A 14,732-nucleotide genomic window follows, 5' to 3' on the forward strand; every position below is an offset into this window, starting at 1 on the left:
GCAGGAGTACGTCTGCCCAGCCTGAGCCCCCCTGGCACACACCCAGCAGCCTGGTGCTCCAGCCACTGCTCCAACCAGCCAATGCTAGGACCGGGCAGGGCAAGGCTGCAATCTGAACTAGGATGCACATCAGAAATGTAGAAAGTAGGTCAGAAATAGGCTGACTTGAAATCTGCTCACTAAATAATACTGGAATCAGCACCCAAGCTTTCAGAACTTAGATCCTTCCCTGAAAAAACTTGTGAGGTCCTTTCTGCTTAGGGACCCCTATGCTGTTGCTGCTGCAGCTTGACTTAAAGAGCAGCAGTAAAGAAAACATTTATGGGCTTTCGAGATGGAGGATATATTGAGCAGGAATAAAGAGCAGGAGCTTTTAAGTCATCAATCCTGAAGTTTCACTGTCTTCTGCTCCTTCACATTAAGCCAAGCAGACATGAATACAAGGCAGCACTAGAGCCTCCACCCCTTCTCCTGGGGCCCATTACTACATGGAATCCTCCTTTCAGAGGAGAGGATCAATCTCCGCCACTTGCAAGCATGGCTGCGACTTCTCCCATCACTTCTCCCCAGTTTGCTTTTACAGCGGAGCCATATGTCTCCCCCTCCAGCCCTACAGTGCAGCCAGGGTGACAGCTGCTAATACTCCTGCCGCATTTTCACTCTTCCAGCCCCATGTCAATCCTTTCCTAAGTGAACCAGCAAAGGGACATCCCTGCGCTCACAGGCAGCTCCTCTGTGCTAGGAAGCCACCCACATGCAGGTGATGTGTTTTGGCAGCTCAGCAGGAGCATTGACAAAAGGAAAGTTTTGGCAGTGACAAGGCAGAGGGGAGGGTCCAGCAACAAGAAGGGAGATGGCCACCACAGAAAAGTTGCACAGTGCGTGCTGCGGAAGTGGCTGTCCTCTGTACAGGTGGACAGGACTAGGAAGCACAGCACCTGCAGGAGACCCGAGGTATAAGTTAGTGGTTCAAGCGTTCACCACTGCGTCCCATCACTGAGCACCTCCTGCCCTGCCACATTAGCAGAAGGTAGAAGCCCATCAGGGATCTCTTGCCCATCTAGCTCAGGCTGAACTTTCCTCTGTGACAGCCTGCCTGAAGAGTAACTGGGAATGCTGTCCTCACTGGCACTGCTGATGGCACATGAGGGCAGAGGATCCACCAGCACAAGCCAGGTCAGCTCCATCCTTTCCACAAGGGGAGATGGCACTCACCTCTTTCACTCTCTGAAGCATTGGCTGCAGCCACTCGCTGTTGACTTCACAGTGACTGTCCAAGAAGGTGAGGATGTCAGCAGTAGCCACTTCAGCTCCTCGTACCCGAGAGCGAATCAGCCCTATGATGAGGAAAGGACAGCAGAGGAGCAGGAAGGTTAGGAAGGAAAACAGTTGAGCCTCCTTCAGAAAATAAAATACTTTGTGTGGCCATTACAGGAGAAGAGCAGGTGGTTCTCCTATATCACGTCTCCATCAGAAGCAGAGAGCAGCTTTAGCAGGGCATGCCCTGGAGGACATGCTGTCAGCTGAGCCCTCCCAGCAGACAAAGAATGACCTCACATGTGACTTCTGTCCACACCACTGAGTTTTCATCTGGTTCCTGCCTTGATGACGTTCCCCTTCACTTCCAGCCCTGCCCACAGGCACCTTGCTGCTGCCTGCTCAGGGTCTCTCCCATCAGAGCCACCCCACTGCCTCTCTCACTGCTTCCATGGGACCAAGCTCTACTCCCTGCTTGTTGCCTTTCTTCCTGCTTATCTGCTTTATTCCCACTTTTCCTTTATTCTGCCCTGCAGTCAGAGGTGTCAAGCTGTCTCTCAGATGTCTCCATACTTTCTTACAGACCACCTGAAATGCCCTTTGTGAACTGAGCGGTGACTCTCATCTCCCCTTCCAAATCCTTGCTCCAGGCCTGCTGTGCCCTGACAGGTTTAGAAATAAGCCAGCACATGAGTCAAACTGAAGGGCAGCCGGGAAAGTCAGCATCACCATTTATGCACATAGGAGATATACAAGAAATAACTTTCCTTAATTGTATCTATTTATGATAGATATATGATTGTTTTTCCCTTTCCCACATCTCCTAGATGGCTTGTTATCTTGCACTCTGGAGTTTAAAAGGATAAGATTTATATCTGCATCTATATTCATAAGATCTTAAACTGTGGTCCTTGTTCTAGCCAGGGCCTCTGGACACCACTTGTCATTATTTAAAGTACAAAATGAGAGCCCTGAAGCCTGAGAGTTGATAAGCCAGATTCTCCCTCCACAGAGCCTCCAAACTAGGACACCAAACTCTTATACTGAAAAAACAAACAGTAATCATAAGAAACAACATGCAAGCAGCCAGCAAGCAAACAGGGCCATGGGGGAAAACCTACAAAATCTGTACCTACCAAGCTTTCCACACTCACCTTCTCGCCGGGTGTTTCGTAGACACTTGACTTTTGGGATCTTGGTAAGGAGTTGGCAGTCCTCAGCTTAGGGAAGGAAAAAAAAACATTTGGCACACATGCATGAATTATTTGGCTTCAACAGAGAGCTCCAATTAACTGTTCTCCTGCTTCTCCACAGGAGGGGAAATTCTGCTTTCACTTAATATCCCGTTAATCAGCCTGATTGTCTAAAGAGCGCACAGAAGAGCACTGCTTGCTTGCTGTCCTCCTCGGACCACTGAGCCTGTGTTTCCTGATGCTCTGAGCAGCCAGGCCTTCACCCTCCCGTGCTCAGCGCTTCACAAGAGCATGCGCTGGCAACGCGGCACCGAGCACTGATGAAACAGAGGGACCACGGGGAGCCGTGGCTGCAAATCACCAGTGTGCCAAGTAAAAGAGAGTCCTGTTATATAAAGTGATCTCATCCGCTCTCTTTGCCTTCAGCGGCTCGTCTGGGCATTTCCCACTATTTGTTCTCGGGGCAATTTCTGCTTGATTTTATTTAATAAAGGCCACAGGGATGTGACTCGCTTCCTTGGAGGCACCATTACATTAACACATGGATGCCTAACCGAGGGCTTTGCTGGCAGCTTGCCAGAAGCTCGAGCAGTCCCTCATTCACAGTCCCCAAGCAAGATGACAAGAGAGGAACAGCCACCGGCTCCAGCCCAGCTGTACCAGTGAGCACTGGGTCTTTAGTTCCCCATTATCCCCTCTCTATTCCTGCCCTAGCAGAGGTCACAGGAATAACAATTTCTAACTTGGCTCTTTTCCCTCACTCCACTCCAAGTTTCCATGTTTGTTGCTCGTTCCTTTTCATGGCTCACACCTCCCCTTTCCTGCTGTCATCCTCACACAGACTGGGGAGAACGCAAAGGCCATTAGCCACAGCGTATGCTCCTGCAGGAGCATTTCCATTCTCAAGGATACTTGCAACCTGAAATACTGCTCTTGTGGGGGCACTTTGGCAGCTGCTGCATCATCCAAGCGAAGTGGCAGGTGCTCTTAATTACAGAGTACCCAGATTTTGCTGGACATCTGCTACAGGAGAAGGCAACACTCATCTTGGCCGAGTCACAACTTCAGGTAAGTACGAGAATCCTTATCAAGTCACTCACTCTTCAGGAGTGGAGCATATCACTCTGACTGTAACTACTTGCCAGAGCTTAGAAACTCTCTGTATCTTTGCAGAAACTGTAGTGGCAAAGTGTCAGACCTCAAACATGTGCTAAAGTGCCTTCATGCAGGTGCCTCAGGGGAGTAGCTGTATCCACAAATATCCCACTTCCAGTGAGAAAAATGAGAGCTGCCATAGGATGGGGCTTTTAAAAATTTCCATTTACCTAGGAGACTAAGTGGGAGTTTCTGGCTGAGCCCTGTGAAGTACAGGTCCAAGAGATCCATCAGTGTTGATCTGTGTCCCGGTTTGAAGTGAAACCAAACCAATTTTCTGTTCTGTAACTTTACATCCTAGCTAGGCCTCCTCTAACTCTCTGAAATTAACGGCATATCGTGGAGAAAACTGCGCATTCTCAGAATGATAAGACCAATGTTTGTGCCCCATGCCAAGGAATGGTATGCAGGGAGGCACTTGCTTATACTTATTGCCCTAACAACCAAGGTCAGCCAATTTCGTTATTTGCCCCCTTAGGGGGTCGGAAATGGAAAAAACGTAGAGGGGTCACATCAGTGGGGAGGAGTGGACAGGACAGGTGACCCAAACCTGACCAACCGGGGTATTCCATCCCATCTGCCCCATGCTCAGTATAAAAGCTGAGGGATCAAAGGGTCAACTCCCTTCCTGCGATGGCCGACGTCCAGAGAGGACTCTGTCTGTTCATCTGCCTTTGATCCCGATCCGTGTGTTCCTGACTCCAGAGCTGGAATCCAGTTCCCATTCATCACTGAGTCCAGTCTGGGACTTCCCCAGTGCCTGCCGGTGATGTGACTGTCATCCTGGGAGCTTGATACGGTTTTGTATATATTGTATCTATTTCATTATTTTCTTCTTTATTTTTATTTTAATATTAATTCTTCATTAAAGTAGTTTAGTTCATTCTAAACTTCTGAATCTCCTTATCTCTTTCTCCTCCTCTCTCCTCTTTTTGGGGGGGGAGAAGGGAGGGGAAGGGCCATCTGTCGGTCCGGTTTTGGTAAAGTCGGCCAAAACCACGACAATCTGGTACACTTTGGCCATTGAGAACCGAATTTCTAGATGCCAAATATGGGACATTTAGGACTGTTCGCTGGAGGTGCTCAGAAACACCCAACTCAAACAGCTGGATAGTCACAGCTTAGTCCTTATCCAAATCACACTCTGAGGCCCTCAGAAAGTTAAATGCCTAATCTCAGCATCCACCTTTAAAAAAATTTTTTAGCCAAAACTACACAAGTATTTAGCTCCAAAATCTAAAAAGCAACGCTTCCTTACCTCAGCAGGCCAATGTGGGCATTTTGAGCTCTCTGTAAAGTGTTCTGAGGGAGTAATTATCAATTATTATAAGTGGCACATAACTAGATTGTCCTTGAATTTAGCACACATCATGGGAGAAGCAAGAAGTCTTCTGTCCCCACCACCTCACCACTACTACACAACACCCAGGAGGAAAAGCAACTGTACGGACGGAAACAGTCCACAGCCTCCAGCCTGCAGGGCTGGTGGGACTCATGCAGAAGACACTCCATCCCTGTGCCAAGCTGCAGAAGAAGTTATGGTGCTGTCCAAAGCAATAACCCTTCCACAGCCCAAACCACAAAACACAGGAACACCTGGGATCCCAGACACAGGGAGGCAGGCAGGCAGGCTTGCCTCAGTCTGCCTGCAGGACCCCAGGGAGCAATTTTCTGTAGGCTCCATTGCATCTTCTTGCCCTCTCTTGGTTTGTAGTTACCCACTCTGCTCATGTACACCATCGCTACATACTTACCTGGGCTAAACAGCTCTCATAATGGTGCATAACAAAAGTGGCAACCTGGCCAAAACTGCCAAGCTGACAGAAAGAAGGAAGAAGCTCTGGCCTCTGCCACGCATGGACATAAACTAAACACAGGAAAACATCCTCTCTTTTCTTTGTCTCTTGCATACAGAGAAGAGGGAATCTCTGTGAGGTAGGGGGACTGAACAGAGCAAACAAAAAGATGGAAAACAATAGGGAAGAAAAAAGTGCAAGGGAAAGAGGTCCATACTTACGATCTGAGCTGAAGTCATCTACCAAAATGATCTCTTGGATGAGGCTGGGAGGGGTGCGGTTCAAGACACTGCAGGGACCCAGGGAAGAAAAACATAATCTTTGTGAGGTGCCATAAGAACGACAATGATAATAACGATTGATACAAATCTGCTATGCTATGTGTTACAGCAGGAATACCAAACTCCAGTGATGTGGAAGAGGTAACCTTGCCCTTGTACCAGGGTTCCTTGGCAGAAGCCAAACTGCAAGCAGAGAGCCATGATACCTCAGTTGGACCTTACAAGGACCACAGCCAGGAAGCTGACTGCAGGACTGCCTGGGGGCAGCTAGCAGAGGATGCTGCAGCAAGGCCTCTGCCTCTACACAGAGGCAAAGAGGAGAGCACCACTCACCCAGAGGCAGCCAGGAGGCCATTCCCATCTGCCAAACGCTGGGCAAAGTTCATCTCTGCCTGGGAGTGGAAAGAGCTGCCACTTTCCCCAGCAAGGAGCTGTCTCAATGCCACAGACGAGGCCTGCTGGGGCTTCCTCACCAATTCCATTCTTTGGGAGGAAGGCAATTTTCCTTGGTAATATTCTGGATTTGGGTTTTATTTTCCTCTTCTGCTCATTACTTATCTTTTTTTCAAACTAGCCCCAACACTTGCTGAAAGCACCTCAGGCTGGTAACACCCCAGCCCACAATACCCTTGGGACTGCAGTGGGTTTCCATCACACAGGGGCTTTCACACACAAGGAGGGGGGATAAAAGCTTCTGTCCTCCTCAGAGGCTCCTCAGATGCCTCCTCAGAGCAGTCTGATTCTCACCTCTTTGTCTCTCTCATTTGTTTATGATGCTTCAAATAATTTTCCATAACTTCTACAAGTCTCTCCCCTGGCTCTACCACAACCACACAGCATATTCCCCCTTCAAGACTCCTTCTCCAATGCCTCTATACACAGGCAGGTCCTCATTGCCTTCAACCAGATTGCTCAGTCGCATTCAGCCACCCCAGTGATGAGGACAGCCATGCAAACTTTAATATTAAAAACCAGAGGTAAACACTGTCCTCTTGGTTCTAGCAACCCGTCTCATTTCAACGGCACCCACTCTTCTGATTTTGAGAAATTCTGCAGAAAGACTGTTGGCTTTTTTTCTTTTTTTTTTTGTTTTATACAGGAGACAAACAACAAGAGTAATACCATACTTTCAGGAATGGAGCTGTAGAGAAATAAATTACCATCTTGCTAAGTAGCATCACTTTGCTTTTGCATACAGAGCCAAAGTTTTCTCAGTTTGGGAGAGTTTTCTGCTGTCTCACACAGCAAAATCCTGACTGCTCTGCTGCTCAGTATCACATCCCACTCTATTTCAGATTTATGCTGCTTCATATGTCTCAGAGAGTATTTGTATTTTGAGCTTATACGTCCCTAGATGACTGAGCTTGCATTTTTCAAAGCTGAATCTCATTTGCTTCTCTTGGCTCATACCTCTCTGGATCCTCCAGCATGGTGGGGTGGGAGGTGGGGGATGTTCCTCTTCGCATGCATTTATAAGTGCAGCTTCTCCCAGCATTATCTGCATATTTTACAGACAAGGTTGCCCTGCACTGAAATTCTTGTCTGTGCAAACTCAATGCAAAACATAACCAACCCAGACAGGCTGTATCCTGCAGTATAATGGCTGTGAAACAGTATTCTACACCTTTTCCCACTAGCCTGACTATTAGCAGTGCTCTCATTTTCTCCACAAGTTTCAGGTCTTCCAACTCAACATAACTAGGAAAAAAAAAGCACACACTTTGTTCCCTCTTCCTCACCTGTCCACTGATTCCCCAGTAGAGAGAAAACACTCCTCGAGGAGTTCACAGCTCATTGTTCAATGCCCAGTTCTGCTCTCAGTTCTGCAATAATTTGCTGTGGAACCTTGGAAAAGGTACTTAATCTTCTTTGCACTTTGTCTTGTCTGTCTTTTTAACAAGGAATGCAGTAATCCTAGTATTTCCCTCCAATGAGGTGCAGAGACTGGCATGACAATAGATTACTTTTAGGAACAAAATGTATTATTAGGAGTCCAAAATCCAAATGACAATTGCCTTTTACAGCAGAAACACAGACTGTTCTCCCCTTAACTCCTAGATTCCCTACCTCCTTTGTCTTTTCTCACACCTTCCTTCTTTCAGCAACAGTGTCCTTACTCTGTTGCAAGACGCTACATCAGCAATGCCAATGAGTTTCCCTCCTCTGTCCATCCCTCATCAGCTCATAGATAATCTCGTTTATTCCAGATGTTAGCAGAGGAAGATCTCTTTTTTCCTGTGCTCAAAAATAATCTTCTGGTTTTCCATTATTTAAATTGTCATTGTAATGAGTTGCTATACCAAATGCTCTGGCATGCCAGCAACAAGCCATTTGAACTGGCACGGTCACAGGTTCTGGTGGATAGCCCATTTCCCATTTGTGCACACATACAGGTGTGGTTAGCAAGAAGGGTCTGCAGATCAGGATCTGACCCTTACAGCTGCCACGTTTAGATCACCCTGAAATAAACCGCAATGCAGGAGTCTCATCCCTGGGTCTTCCCAAGACCTTTGGGTACCAGCATTGCAACTCAGCTGAGTTACTTTGCACAGCTGTCAGAATAACACAGTAAGACGGTACCTGGCCCAGGGGAACACGTTCAAGCTCTCTCTAGTTTTATATATTTCTTCCTAGAATTTCCCAAAGTTTTACAGCTGACTTTTGAGTGCCCAGATTCAGGCACTCACCAGCCAGGCTCGCAAAGATCTCAGGTATGAAAACTTCGACTGGTAGTACATATTCTACTTGCCTCTAAAGATTGGGACCCTAAAAAAGTTTTCAGCCACAGAAAATTTTGCTCTTAGTGCTGTTCATTTCCATCAGTTGTCCTCTTCTACTCCCCATAGTGTAATTATGATAACTAGACTTGGGAAAAGGCCCATAATAATGGTCGAATCATATTTAACTTTCACCAGGTGCATCTCAAATGGTTAATTCTAATTACCTAAATAATCATGCTCTACCTGGCTTAAGAAAGCTCTTATGGATATAGAAATAATGACAGGCTGCAAGCCTGACTAGTCAGCAGGTAAGCAGGCAGTGCAATTTTATGCCTCCTGTTGCTTAATACCACTGTGGTCCTCTGCAGACTCACATGCAGGTCATAAACCAAACAGAACAGAACAGCCCTGTCCCTTTGGTACTTGACTTATCCCAAAGTGCTGCAAAGTAATAATTACATAGCATTTGGTGCACTGACTGTGTATGTGAATTGAGGGACAATTATAGTCACAGCAGTAACTCAGCCTGGCACATTCAGATGTGTTCTGCTGAAAGACAGGACTCCCGGGTTACAGAAGAGGCCTTGAAAAGCATCGTGAAATCTAAATCTTCAACTCCCTCTACAACAACAGTGTCAACCTGCAAATGGGACTCAGCCCCACACCTTTTCTAACAGCGCAGCCATGACCTGAGCCTTCACCTCTGTCTATAGCTGACAAACTTCCCATGCCTCAAAGACAAGGCTACGAGCCAATGCTTGGTTGTGTGACACTGCAAATACTGTAGAACTCAAGAAGAATTCAGCCTTTGGGATCCCTCATCAGACAGGGATAAATCACGGACACTTCTGACATTTGATGTAAGCAAGGAGTAAATCAGTCACATGCACTGGCTGTAAACCATCTGGCACTGAAGACTCCAGCTGTAGCCAGAGGTCTGGGAGGAAATGCCATCCACCCCACCATTCACAGCAGAGCGCAGCCAGCCCCCTCACAACAGCATCCTCCAGTGGCAGCAGGATTGCAGGGACCAATTTGAACAGACGGTTCATCCATTTTTCAAGGTCTTTGTTGGGGACCCTGGGCTGCAGGAGACCACATCCGAGAGACTGGTAATACTACATCTACATCTTGAGTGCTGTGTCCTGTTCTGGGCTTCCCAGAACAAGAAAAAGAGGGACATGCTGAAGCAGGTCCAGTGAAGGACCACTAAGAAAATTAAGGAACTGGAGCATCAGACATATGAGAAGAGGTTGAAAGAGCTGTGGTTGTTTAGCCTTGAGAAGAGAATGCTCAGAGAGATTGCACAGTCTCCATCCATGGAGACTCCAGCCCTGAGTAACCTACTATAGTTGACCTTGCTTAGAGCAAGACTGGCCTGTTGATACACTGGCAACATTTACCTGCTCATTAGTACACATCATTTCCATAGGATCTGGATATCAATTTCCCTCTCTGTGCATTACTACTGCTCTGAGTGTCATCTTCTCTTCATTTTAGCTATGTCCTGGCTTAAGGCAAAACAGAACCACAACAAACCATCATGGCATCTGGCTACTTGATTGGCTGACTTGAGATTTTCTTAAGGATCCTACTACCATGGTTTCTGAGCACCTAGCCATTTACTGTCTGACCTATGATGTAATTGGCAGAAATATCCTGCCGTTGCCCTAGCAGCACCATAGTTCCAAACAAATCTGCTCATTTTCTGAACAGTGGTTCTGTAGAACTCATTTTATGGTTCAAATGAAAAGGAAATGATAGAGATTAAAAGGCAAAATGTGTTAACGCAATATATACAAGTCTCTGGAAACACAGTAGCACCAAACCTGGCAGACAGAAACCCAGCCTCCTAGCCATGAGGCCAACTTGAAAAAGCCTGTTATTTATTCACAAAGCACATTTCTCTAAGCCCACAGGATCTGACAGGGGAAGAAGTGGTGATGATGAATAATGCATTCATGTTAGTGATACCATCAGCTCAACCTTCTACCCTGACAATTCACTCTTCCTTCAGCCTCCACAGGCTGTTCCTGGACCTGTGTGCAGGCTTCAGAGACCCTTTGAGAAATGACTTGATAAGTCAGAGAGGGCAGAGGGCATTTCTTGTGTAAAAACTAAAAGGAAAAGACCATCCCTGGGTTCCATGGGGCTGATGGGGAAGGGAAGGAGCAGCTGAAACATTGCTTTGTGATACAGATAACTGCATGCTCCTGTCTACCTGGGGATGCTGACAGGCCCTATGCCACCTATTTACTTGGTTAGATTTGGCCACTGATGATGATACCCAGACATGAGGAGACATTTGTACAAGACAGCAAGTGTCCTGCAGGTTCAGCAGGGTCTGTGCAGAAAGCCCCAAGGAGGATCTGGTGGGCCATCAGGTTCAGCAACTCTTTACCAGCAAGTGGCTCTGAGCACCTGCTCAGACACACGGGCTCAGTCTCCACGAGACTTCGAGTTCATCACCTTCTGCTTGAAAGACATGTCAGCTGTGCCCCCTGCTCTCACTGAGCCAGCCCCAGCTCCTGTAACGTGCCCTAGCAGGGGGCTGGCTGCTTATTGCATTTATGGAACACAGTCCCTCCCAAGCACCTTCCCTCAGTTGCATCCAGCAACACGCAGTGTCCCCTTTGGTCCCCCCACGCTCTTCCAAACCAAGCTCATACAGACTGTTCCTACCTGCAGATACAGCCCAGCAGCCCCTTTCCTGTTGCTGACGATTGCCCCCACACTGGCTATTTAGCAGCTAACTGCAGATACGCTCTGTCTTTGAAGATACGCCAACACTGCCAATCCAAGCCCCTGACCTATCCTACTGGGAAAGCTCAAGGGCAGATCACAAGTACTTGGGGACTGCAGCCACCCTGCTTGGCTAACTGCTGGAAAATGCCTAACCCCCCACCAGGCCACCATCATTTGGGCCCAGCAGCCCTTGCCGAACTCACCTCTTCACCGTGCGGAGCAGGGTGGAGCGCGCCTCGTTGTGGAAGGTGATGATGAGGCTGGTGGCTGGCAAGTCTGCGTCATAGCGTACAGAAGTGCACCTGCAACAGGGGAGAGCAGAAGTGTAAGCCAAACATCACCCTGTAACAGCCACGGCAGCAGTGTACCTAGAATTTCTAAAGGAGAAGAGTATAATATGCTAAAACCAGAAATGGCACAACTAAGCTGCAGCAAGGGAGGGCTCAGCAGCTCCTGCACCAAGGTTGCCAGAGCTTAAAAAGAACTGTGCATGTTGAAAGGCAAAGTTTTGAGGCTGTGACACCTAAACTCAGGATGCTGCACGCTGAGGAAGGCGCGTGGGTTTCATGGGGAACAGAGGTTCAGCATGGTGGACTCTAGCCCCTGGATTCGGCTGTGATTCATGTAATATGTTTATCCATGCATAGGACATGCACCTGCTAAGGACGCACAGAGGTGGGACACCCAGGCATCGCTGTATAAAGCACTTCAGATTCTTTAGACACTGGGCTTTACAGGAAGGAAAACACTAGCTAGTGCTGTGATCTGCATCAGGGAGTTGCTGAGGTTCAACACTAATACCTCAGCTGGTAATGGAAAGGAATTCCTCCCATCTTCTCATCTCACCCATGACTTTGTAATGTTAGGTACATACATTCATTCTCATACTCAGAACCAAGGATTAACTCAGGATCAGCTTGCTCATACCCTGTGGAGACCAAAGATTCTTGGAGGAGAACCCTTCACAGATGTGAACCCTGGATCCAATTCTGGCAGATAGTAGGAATGGCAGATTTGGGCTGTTCTGCTTCTCCAGAGTGTCTGCCGCCTTAACTTCCAGACAGTGTCAAACAGCAGTCAGTCTGCACTAATTCCCTGCCTAACGAAGAACCCACACCTGAAATTGTGGCCTAGTGTTTTTAACAACTCAAGGCCATGCATAGACTGCATCCGTCCTGGGAGGGAATACAACTCAGTTCTTACAGCCACTACTTGTTCTTCCACATTTACTTACTGTTCTTTTGTGGCTGTTACTAAACTGTTACTGTTTTTAACATCACATTCAGTCCTACTGGTTTATGAGTTTTTCATTGCAATATTTTATTAAGGGGACAGCAGCTTCTTACAGCAATGTTCAAACATATAAAGAAACCGTGATAAAGACTAAAGTGGAAAACCCGAGACCAGACAGGAGACATACCACATTTGTTATTGTTTCAAAATAACTCCATGACGTAATGCATACAAAATGTATTAAGGCACCAGGAAGTGTAAAAGCAGCAGAGATTGGTGTATGTGTTATTTGGGGAAGTCTTCCCAAGATCTCAGCATTGTTACAGCATCACAGAGGACAAGGACAAAGTTTGTGCTTGAAAGTTGGCCCCTCTTTGCTTTGGATCAAAAAACCGGTACATGCTAGGTCAGAAGGAGCTTGTAGGACGTGGAGTCAAGTATATCCAAGCTCTGCCTGGGTGCCTGAAGAAAAAGTGACATGTTAGTGACCTATTGACTCCTCACTCCTTAAACAAGGAGCCAGGTCCATTTGTGACACAAGAATGGGCTTTTCTCCAATCACAATCTGACTTATATCAGCTGAATTAAGTCCTCATCCTACATTGCCAGCCCAGCAACCACTTCAGCGTAGTTAAAAGACAAGGTACTCCAACACAACTCCCTCATTCCCAAATGGCCACCTCTGCAGAGGAAGGAACATGGAAATAGGTTTATCTGCTCTGATTACACTCTGCTTTGGACTCCCCATTGCTGAAAGGAACCCTTGCAAAGCTGGGGCTGAAACGGCCATACATTTCCAGGGAATCATATACATGTTGTTTTTCAGACTGAAGCGCATAGATGAGGCTTTTCACAAAAAGCATGCTCTGCATGCTACCACAGATCAAGATAAACAATAATTCACCTTTGAAGTGAGCTGTTTGTAGGCCAGAACATCTGGACATGTTTTTAGGACAGCAGATTAACAGAAAACAGCAATTCTGCATGGCAGGGAGACTTGTCAATAACGCAGGACATGGCGCCGCTGCCTCCGAGTCACTAGAAAGCCAGTCCCGAGGACTATGCTGGGGAACAGGAGCACAAGACTTTCATCTCACAACCAAGGTCCCAACTGCTTGTGTTCACAAAGCACCCTGATGGCTCTCAGTGCTGGCAGGCTCCCAAAGTTCCATGTCTCCCGACATCCCTTTCACAGTTTCAATTTACATGCCTGGCTTCCCGTTCCCAGCAGCTGTGAAGTGTTGCTTTGCAACCCTAGGTAAGGGCTAAATACCAGCCTGGACAGATACGCATTTCGGACATGGTTAGTTTTCTTCTATTTTTTTTTCTCCATTGAAGTAGGTTGGTTTACACTATCAAACCTACAGTTTTCAAGGTAAAACATTTTTTTTTTGTACTCCAGAAACTACAAAATAGTTACCTGAGCACTATTACCAATTTAAAGATTAATTTAGTCAGCAGAATAAATTCACCCCCAGTGAAACAAGGACAGAACGAGGAGCACTTTGCAAGCCATGAAATATTCACTGCAGTCACGTTAGTTTCATCCCCCCCTGCCCCGGCAGCCTTCATCCAAACCGTAATGCTCAGGCTGGAAAGAAGGCACCAAACCAGCTTCAGAGGTGAGAAATATCCGAGTAGCAACCTTCAGAGCAGGTGAGGAATACCAGCATAAAGCAAAGCTGCAACAGTGGTGTACCTCGCAGCCAGGAGAGAGGGTTGCTGAGGGAAGCCCTGAGGGTGAGGGAAGCTGTGCAAAAACCAACTGTCAGATGAGCGATTTGAGCTGCAATGGAGGGTCTGTGCTGAAACACACAGATGATGCTCAGACCTGGGAGAAGAGATCCTAGAAAAGCAATAAGCTGGGGCCGAATTAGTCAAGGGTCTCTGCGCATTTGAGACCTTTCCAGATTAACCACGAAATACAGTGAAGTAACAGACCACTGCTGGTGAAGAAAAACCCAAACCATCCTTTGTCATCACTGCAGAACAGCACAGGAGGGCAATGGACTCCCCACACCAAGCACAACCATGGCTTGGAGCAAGGGCTGCACGGTACCTGTAGTGCCTGGTGTCCCGAATGGGCCGATCGCTGCTGAGTTTGTCGCTCTCTAGCTGATTAAAAGCATGCTGGCGGTAGGGGTCTTCTCCGGCCTTCAGCAGCTTTGAGGACAAATAAGCCTTTTCATCAAAACCCTTTCGGCTGTTCTTCTCTCCTTGGGGAGGCCTTGTCATCTAGAGCAGAGACAAGCATAAGAGCATCAGGGAGAGCACCCTACTCATGTTGAGACATGGGTAGTAAGTTCAGACACGTGTATGCTAAGGCAGGTTGGTTGCCACACATCTGGAAGT

At 47.3% G+C, this 14,732-nt stretch overlaps 1 protein-coding gene across 1 annotated transcript in view; it reads right to left on the minus strand.

Moving 5' to 3' along the window:
* The window catches only part of GALNT16 (polypeptide N-acetylgalactosaminyltransferase 16), a 72,366-nt gene that overhangs the window by 19,288 nt on the left and 38,346 nt on the right, over positions 1 to 14,732 (minus strand). The window contains exons 3-7 of the mRNA XM_074148510.1: positions 14,440 to 14,583; positions 11,351 to 11,449; positions 5,623 to 5,690; positions 2,412 to 2,477; positions 1,216 to 1,337 (exon numbers count right to left, since the gene is read on the minus strand). Of these exons, the coding sequence (XP_074004611.1) occupies positions 1,216 to 1,337; positions 2,412 to 2,477; positions 5,623 to 5,690; positions 11,351 to 11,449; positions 14,440 to 14,583 (499 nt within the window). The remainder of the gene's footprint in view (positions 1 to 1,215; positions 1,338 to 2,411; positions 2,478 to 5,622; positions 5,691 to 11,350; positions 11,450 to 14,439; positions 14,584 to 14,732) is intronic.

Source organism: Numenius arquata, chromosome 6 (genome assembly GCF_964106895.1).
Source record: "Numenius arquata chromosome 6, bNumArq3.hap1.1, whole genome shotgun sequence".
NCBI classification, from domain to species: domain Eukaryota; kingdom Metazoa; phylum Chordata; class Aves; order Charadriiformes; family Scolopacidae; genus Numenius; species Numenius arquata.